Genomic DNA, 9,063 nt, shown 5'->3' with positions numbered 1-9,063 from the left:
CTTTATGATTGGACTCCAGGTTAACCAACTCTTGACCCAAATTCGTTTTTGGAGAGGTTGTTAACCTAGGGCTTCAATACTTTACCTACCCTGTAAATATGTACATGGTGTGCCCAATAAAGACAAGGAAGAGTATCGTTTTTGCGAAGCCTGCTGTCTATTGTTAAAGATCTCACCATATTTAATGACCGAAATCTGCAGAAATCCAGGTAATTCTAAAAGTTCACATACGTTATATCAATGCTCTATGTTATTGTATGTATATTGTATTGGTTTATTATTGAATTGCTGATGGGTATGGTATTACCATGGGTGTCCGCAGTAAAGAATTTCTCTTGGGGGTATCTTCCTTATTTTTGGTGCCCTACACCACCTTACTCATACAGTGGTGCTGTTTGATTTTTTAACGGGTTCTGTGAAACCCTGTGGATCAAGGGCAAGGAGGGACGGGGGGCAATTGTCCTCAGAGCTGCTCTGGTTTGAAGATTTGAAAACTTTATTTGTTTTACCTGCAATTCCAGATACAGCCTGAAAGGGTTTCTAGAGTACTGGGGACTCTAGGTGGGGTTTCCCCAATGTCTGGATCCATTGTGTGCTCAATTTATCATTTTTTTTTTGTTGTTGTTTCATGCAGTCCCATTTTGTGAACATGTTGGACAGACCTGGACAGTGCACAACGAGTGAACCATCTGCCATGTTTGTTTTGGGCTGCTCTGTTACAGGGTAACTTGACCGACTTACTCCAGGTGCTGAAGTTGGCCGGTCCTCTCCTGCCATGACTGCAGACCATGCCCTGGCTGTTTAGCTTTATTATCTGGCATTAATATTCATGATGCACCTTCTCCATTCCCTCCATATGAGCGGCCAGGCAAACACATCCCTGGTGAGTGAATTCATCCTGTTGGGTCTCTCCCAGAATCCAGATCTCCACCTACCGCTGTTCTGTCTTTTCACCGGGCTCTATATTGTGACCCTCGGTGGTAATCTGCTCATTATTACTCTGATCCGTACAGACCCGAGACTTCATAAGCCCATGTATTTCTTTCTAGAAAACTTGTCCTTTTTAGACTTTTTGTTAATATCCGTCACTGTCCCCAAAATGCTGGACAATCTGGTAAAAAACAAACAGTCAATTTCCTTCACCGGCTGCATCAGCCAAATCCACTTTTATCAAGTGTTTATGGTGGCCGAGTGTTTTATCCTGGCCATAATGGCTTATGACCGCTATCTGGCTATTTGCCAGCCGTTAAGGTATCCCCTCGTGATGACCAGGTGCGCGTTGGACTTGCTGGTGGCTTCCTGCTGGATTATCGGCCTGGCTTATTCTTTTGCAAAAACCACCTTAATGCTAAATGTAGTCTTTTGTGGACCCAACGTGCTCAACAGCTTCTTCTGCGATGCTCCTCCACTATTTGAACTTGCCTGCTCAGACACATCCGACCTGGACCTCTTCCAGTTTACGGCTGGAGTGTTTGTCGGACCTTTCCCCGCCATGACGGTTGTGGTTTCCTACATCCCCATCATTTACGCTATAATTAGAATAAAGTCTGCACAAGGGCGGACTAAAACCTTCTCCACATGCGCTTCTCACTTGGTTGTGGTTGCACTTTTTTATGGGTCGGGGATATTCAGCTACGTCATCCGGCCGAGGATAAGCCAGCAGAACCAGATGGACCTTGTTGTTACGGTCACATACGCGGTCATAGCGCCCATGCTAAACCCTTTTATCTACAGCCTTCGGAACAAGGAAATGCTTTGTGCCCTAAAGAGGTTATTCAGACAAAAGAATGTTTAATATTTTGTATATTTTATAACATTATTCCAGAGATTGTTGTCTTGTTAGCAGAGCATGTGAGAAGTTGGATAAGTGAAGGAGGGACTTCATATATTATGTTACTTACAGGTTCATTTTTATTCCTCGAATCAGATTAAAAGTATGTTTTCAAAAATATCACTCTTTTTTCTTTATTAAACCAGTTTGTAGTTTTTGCCCCATAATATAAAGTTTTCAGGCAGCCACATATCAGCCATTTGTCCATTGAATCCTCACTCTGTTATCTGAGCCCTGATCTACTAAACAAACACTAGACATCTCCAAATGGGCCAAAAAAACATTCAAACAAATTGTTCGGTTCATTTTTGGACAATTTGTTTTCGGGCAATGACTTTCGTTCCCTGCCCATTCGCTTCGGGCGAAAATTCTGGGACATTTTTAATTTAGGGATGAAATTTGTTGCCCGGTGCCCACATTCATTCTCACTCGCTCTCTCACACTCTCGTTCACTCTCTCACTCTCTCTAAATGTTTCCCCACCTTCTCTCCCAACCACTTCTGCTTCTCCACAGATAACAAAAGCTTCAAATCTTTTCCAATATTTTATTAGGCAGTCAAAAATGTGCATTTACAAGGAACGAAAGCCTGCACTCCGGTGCCGTTCATCACCACTGCCTGACCTTGTGCAGTTTGATGAGGGGAGACTTGGTAGGGGGTACAAACTATGTAATATCTGAGGTCTATCCCCTCCACAACCAATCCTCTGACACTGTCACAATATATATGGGGTCCCCAGTCCCCGATACCCCAGGTGAGGTCTGACCAGAACCACCTGTCTCTTCTGCCACTAATGCCCCTTTGCTGCATTGCCTGTTTACAGTTAGAGCTTTGGAAAGACGTAGTCGCTAATTCTGGCAGGGATCATATAGGTGATCCATAGGATCCATGTTGTACAGAATGTCCCTATAGAGATGTCGTCGGTTAGATCAGTCAGAAATAAATGAAAACTCGCTACTTCAGAAGCTACAGTTTAATATTAGGATTTATTGTTTCACATAGCACAATGATATTCTGTAGCGCTATTGTTATCATATTCTGTAACTATTGTGTTCACTGACATAACATCTCCCTTAACGATATCATCCCTTTAAAAGTCACATGCCTTGTTACATCATACACGTACCCCAAAAGAATGGCTGTTCTTGCCCCCATATACAGCTTTTACTCCTCTGGGTGACACCAATCAGCATAGCGCAAGGGCATTTGCAAAAAGTGGCAATGCTTTAAGGGGTATTTCAGCCTGGGGGCAACTGGAAACAAAGAGAAGGAAGTTCACTTAGGAGACCTAAGATAAATTGGGTAGAGATGGGTAGAGTTAAAACATATATATATATTCTTTATAAGTAGTCGCTGGGTGGTAACATGTAACGAAAAAAACAGAAATACAAAAATAATAGTGCAGTATGTCTTTATATAGAAATAGAAAGTATATATATATATATATATATATATATATATCCTACAGAGTGCGTACTCACACGACGGTGCCCTGAAGGTGGCATTCACCTAAACGTCTCTCTGTGGTTTCTTCCTCCCCTGCTCCGAGCCATAAAATGACCCGGCTCTGAGTTGTGGCCCGTGCCTAATATAGGGGAGGCAGACCCTTCTTTGAAGCAGGTAGAAGCTGCAGCCCACCAAATGTTTGGAAATCCCAGGATGCAGTAAAATCACATTTATTTTGTAAACTTCTGTTGAAATCAACCCAACAAAGTCTACAAAGAATAAAATAGTGTGTACTTTAAAAGTGCTGGTAGTCCTGGGGTAGAGTTACATCCTAGAGACACTTATAGAATGGTGCTGCGGTGCAGAAATGGCTCATTTGGAACAATGATGGAAATAATTCCACACAAAGGAATATAAATAGAACACCGCAAAAGGCATCTAGGGCAGCAAAAGGCATCTAGAACACAGTAAAAGCACACATGGAACACAGTGAAGCACACAGAGAACACAGCATAACACATCTAGAACACAGCATAACCCATCTAGAACACAGTAAAAGCACACATGGAACACAGTGAAGCACACAGAGAACACAGCATAACACATCTAGAACACAGCATAACACATCTAGAACACAACATAACCCATCTAGAACACAGTAAAAGCACACATGGAACACAGTGAAGCACACAGAGAACACAGCATAACCCATCTAGAACACAGCATAACCCATCTAGAACACAGCATAACCCATCTAGAACACAGCATAACCCATCTAGAACACAGCAGAAGCCATCTAGAACACAGCATAACACATCTAGAACACAGTAAAAGCGAGGAACGTCGCCCTACACCCCTCTTAGCACGGGGAGACCACTGGCAAGTAACACTCCCTGGACCACTGCCCCGGGACACCTGCCCCAGCTCCAAGCGTGGTCTCCCCTCAGAGTCTATCCCTGCCATTAGCCGGGATCCAGGACACGTTACCGGCAGTACAAGGGGCTTCAGCAACACGTTCAATATTGCGTTTAACCCTTTCACAATGTTCTTCCGCTCACTTTGGTCTCCATTCCTACCCCCAACAGGGACAAAATCCAGCATCATCCCCTCCTGTGAGAGGAGAGTATTAGGAGCGGGAGAACTACATTTGTGCATAAAATTTCCTTAAAACACCTTTGGTACCAACACCCTCAGTCTTGTCCCGGGACCGCACCATGCGCCAAGGGAGCCCACCACAAAGGAAACCTAAAACGCTCCGTATCCAGGAATGTGCACCATATGGATTTTTATTGCAGGATAAAAGTTAGATAATTTAAAAGGAAAATTTAGTTACAGGAAAATCTACATTTCCTTCTTTTACCAGAATATGTCATTCTGATGTGTTTTCTCAGTATTTTCTTTACCTCCTGGTTCCTGAAGCAATAGATAAAGGGGTTTAACATGGGGGTTATGGTCGTGTACATAATGCTGACAAAACGGTCATTTCCCACGGAGTATAAAGAAGACGGTCGAAAGTAGATAAAGAAGAGAGAGCCGTAAAACAAGGACACCGACATGAGGTGGGAGCAGCAAGTGGAGAAGGTTTTCAATCTGCCTTGGGCTGACGGGATTTTCAGAACGGAGGCGAGGATGTGGAAATAGGAGATGACTATTAACAAGAAGGGAACCTTGATGGACAGAGAGCCCTCGGTAAATATCAGCAGCTCGTTTAGGGAAGTGTCTGAACACGAAAGGTGGAGGAGAGCGGTCATCTCGCAGAAGAAGTGACGGATCTCGTGGGCCCCGCAGTAGCAGAGACGCGCGGTGAGCGCCGTGTGGAGCCACGAATGTGCGTTCACAAATAGGAAGGACACGGCAACAAGCAAAACGCACGTCCTTCTGTCCATCACGAACACGTACTGGAGGGGTTTGCAGATGGCCACGTAACGATCGTACGACATGACCACCAAGACCAAGTTCTCCATGTTACCAAAACACGTGAAGAAATACATTTGGCTCAGGCAGCCGCGGAAGGAAATGCGTTGGGTCTGCATGACGCGGTTCACCAGCAGCTTTGGTAAGACCGCAGTAGAAAGGCTCATGTCCACCAGAGACAAATTACACAGGAAGAAATTCATGGGCTGCTGCAGAGGAGGGTTTAGAACAATGACGGAAATAATGAGGAGATTTCCCAGCAAAGTAACGACGTAAATAACCATGAAGCAGGTTAAAAGAACACCGTCGAAGGAAAAATCCGAGAACCCCAGTATAAGGAAGCCTGTTTCTGCTGTTGAGTTGCAGGTTTCCATTCTGTCCTCCTGAAAAAGAGAATACATTTTGGAAGCGGTGAGCTTGAAGTTAGAGTGTTAGAAACGGGGCTGTCCGGCAGAAACCTAGACGCTGACGGAAGGAAAGAGCGGTCAGGCCCATCCAATGTCCGCTCATATCCACGTTGCGTGCTCAGTTATGATGTCACATCAATCTGTGAGTCATCATACAATACGGATTAGATCACAATAAATATATCAGTCATTAAGAAATGGCCATGATAATATATATATCACTTCATTTAAAAACGATATATATAACGTATATAAAACCCACGTGCGTTTCTGATCATAACCAAAAATGATATAGGAACAGGAGAGGTTAAGGAATGTTTTTGGTATTTCCCATTTATACGAGCTGTGTAGAATTTATTTACCTGTAAAAAAATAATTTTCATTCTAAAAAAAATAATACACCACCCTTCAAAGGTTTGGGGTCACTCAGCTCTTTCCATGGAAACCAAGGAAATTTCTGGCTGTTACATCATTTTCTAATCATCAATTAGCCTTTTAAACCTAAACAATGCTCCATTGGAACACAGGAGTGATGGGAGTGATAGGAGCGATAAATTCCATTAAAAATCAGCCGTTTCTGGCTACAATAGTCATTTACAGCATTAACCCCGTCTGCGCTGGATTTCTGATCCATTTCATGTTATTTTAATGGACAAAATCTGCTTTTCTTTCAATTCTAAGGTGCTGAATAGAAATAATAATAAACAAAATATCCAGCATTGATGCCAGGTCTCAGTATTTGCTAAAATAAAATGTATAAATATGCCGGGTCGCTCACCGAATAGACGTATATAATACACGGCGCGAGCATCAGGAGGGGGAACGCACTCATCCACGGACCTACCGTATGAGCCGGAGTCCTAACGTGCGTGACGGCATAACAGCCGCTTCCCAGCTCTATTTATTCCGTGACTTTCTCCGGAGAGATTTGCCGAACTCCCCGAATGTCTAAATCTGCAGAGACACCAGAGGACGCTGAACGCGGAATCGCGGAGCTCAGCGAAGTCAGGGTGATTTTAAATCATATGATGTAAGCCAGAGGATCACTTAAACATACTCGATTATAAGATAATACTCGATTATCGATTATAAGACGACCCCGCAAAATTTGAAAATGAATTTAGGAAAAAAAGAAAAAGCCTGAATATAAGACAGCCCTATACCAAAAAAATATTAATTCACATGTAAACGATTTTTTCATATTTAATAAAATCTATGATTGAGAAAAATGCATTTTTTTTTTTTTTATTTCCTTTTACTTGTCAACCTGCCCCCGTTATGCTCATTTGACCCCAGTTATGCACATCTGCCCCCAGGCGTGCCACTCTGCCCCCAGATATGCTTTATACACCCCTAAATTCCACCCCCCACAGATTTGTCCTCCGTGCTTCAGACTCCCTGGTGTCTAGTGGGGGCAGCTGGTGGACGAATGCATGATGCGCTGCCACTCTGCTTCCGGGGAGAGAGAAGAGGATCAGGGTCCCTACAGCGCTGCGAGGATCTGGATCTTAGCCTTATAGTCAGATCCTCTATTTAAGGTCGGATTATAAGGCGACCCTGAATATAAGATGAGGGACATTGGTTGTGTTTCTCTCGGCCCGACTCTAGGAGACGGATGGAAGAAACAAGACGCCAAGCAGGGGAGGGCTGGCAGTCTAAGGCCTGGGGGGCAAGTCAAGTGAAGTGGCTCCGCCCCCTCGCACTCATCTTTCACCCCTCACGCTGCTCCCATCACTTGGCAGCCATCGCATACGGCCGCTGGGTGCTGATGCCGCCGGCCGGCGCTGCTTTAATACTTTTTTTTTTCATTTAATAGCCTATCCGGCTTGCCATATTAAATTTTAAAAAAAAAGTATTAAAGTAGCGCCGGCCGGGGGCATCAGCACCCAGCGGCCGTTTAGATTAGATTTCAGGGCGGCCTGGGGGGCAATTGCCCCCCTGCCCCCCGGCCCAGCCCGCCCCTGACGCCAAGCAGCAGAGAAAAAACAAGGAAAGTGTCATAAACCGAGGCCGTGTGAAACCCGGAAACAAGAAAGCGAATGAATAATAAATGCACCCTCAGGCCCCCGGTCTTTCCTTCTCTTTCCCCATCAAAGGCCAGAACACGGTCACCGAGCAGCGCTCTTTCTAGATGAAATTGCATGACTGCCGATAAAGTAGCACAAATCTCACCCATAAACCCCGGCGGCGGCGAGCGTCACCTATAAACGTCCGTTACCAGCCCCCGTAGGCATGTCGGCTTCATAACGGCTCGATGCTTTGTCTCTTTCCGAACGCACGGACAATCCGGATGATTAGAGCGCAATCACCTCCGACGGATCCGCTTCATTGCTGCCTCTCTGGCTGCAGTCTCAGTGGTCTCTTTTTTGTGGTGACTGTGGGGGTGTTTACAAGTAATTGAGAAAGACCCCCGTCAGGCTTTGATAGGAGCCTCGATCCCCCTTGACTTGAAATGAGTCGTTTGGCCATGTAGCCCCATCTATTTGGGATCACAGTAATCTCCTTGAATCTGATTGGAGGTGATGGGGGATGCATTCGGTCAGAGCCTTCTCCTGCGCGAGATACTGCGATCGCATGCGTTTGCAAAACCAAGGCCACGAAAAGTCAAAGTGACCACGCAGCTTTTGCATACATTAGTGCGCACACGATGGGGGCTTTTAATCCAATTCTCTTTCATTCTGCGCCAAATACCAGGCAGCCGGGATCGACTGGGATCCAGTAACAAACTGGTTCATATTCCCATCACATTCAGCGTTTCCAGTACAATGTAAAATATACCGTATTTGCTCGATTATAAGACGAGGTTTTACCTTACCGGTGCTTCCGATTCGCGCACGGGGAACTCTGATCTCTGACAGCCAGGGGAGGTCTGTGCGATGGACGCAGACAACCCCCGCTGCCAACTCCACCTCCTTCCGGCTGCAGCGGATGTTGCCTACGTGAATCGCGTCAGCCCGCTGGCCCGGCAATACAGCAGGGAGTCGGAAGCACCGGTAAATGTGTGTGTGTGGGGGGGGAGTGTTAAATGGGGGCATAGGGCATTTCTGGAGGCAGAGTGCTCTATGAAATGCCTTTTAACCCCCTTAATGCCACTCTGCCTCCTGAAATGCCTTATACATCCCTATATGCCGCTCTGCCCCATAATATGCCTTTTAACCCCCTAAATGCCAGTGGCATATGGGGGTATAAGGCATTTCTGGAGGCAGAGTGGCACATAGGGGGTCAAAAGGCATACCATGGGGAACAGTGGCATTTAGAGGGTTAAACGGCATATCATGGGGCACAGTGGCATATAGAGGGTTAAAAGGCATATCATGGGCCACAGTGCCATATTGGAGTGGCAAGCTTGTGGGCAGATGTGCGTTAGTGGGGGGCAGGTTGGAAAATACAAGGAAATAAACACAAAAAAATATTTTTCTCAATCAAGCTTTTATTAAAAAAAATTGTTTACATGAATTAACATTTA

General features: G+C 45.1%; 2 protein-coding genes across 2 annotated transcripts; one reads left to right on the top strand and one right to left on the bottom strand.

Moving 5' to 3' along the window:
* Positions 1-816: 816 nt before the first annotated feature.
* LOC128484346 (olfactory receptor 151-like) lies at positions 817-1,940 on the top strand. The gene has a single exon (XM_053460687.1). The coding sequence runs from the start codon at positions 833-835 to the stop codon at positions 1,793-1,795; it is 963 nt and encodes a 320-aa protein (XP_053316662.1). The 5' UTR covers positions 817-832; the 3' UTR covers positions 1,796-1,940.
* A 2,661-nt stretch (positions 1,941-4,601) lies between these two features.
* LOC128482944 (olfactory receptor 1361-like) lies at positions 4,602-5,564 on the bottom strand. Its single transcript, XM_053458939.1, has one exon. The coding sequence runs from the start codon at positions 5,562-5,564 to the stop codon at positions 4,602-4,604; it is 963 nt and encodes a 320-aa protein (XP_053314914.1).
* Between the last annotated feature and the right edge of the window lie 3,499 nt (positions 5,565-9,063).

The sequence above is a fragment of the Spea bombifrons genome, chromosome 3 (assembly GCF_027358695.1).
Source record: "Spea bombifrons isolate aSpeBom1 chromosome 3, aSpeBom1.2.pri, whole genome shotgun sequence".
Lineage (NCBI taxonomy): Eukaryota > Metazoa > Chordata > Amphibia > Anura > Pelobatidae > Spea > Spea bombifrons.
This window is presented reverse-complemented; position numbering and strand designations above follow the sequence as displayed.

Coding starts and splice junctions, on each gene's coding strand:
- LOC128482944 (XM_053458939.1), bottom strand. CDS start 5,564: ATGGAAACCTGCAACTCAACAGCAGAAACAGGCTTCCTTATACTGGGG.
- LOC128484346 (XM_053460687.1), top strand. CDS start 833: ATGCACCTTCTCCATTCCCTCCATATGAGCGGCCAGGCAAACACATCC.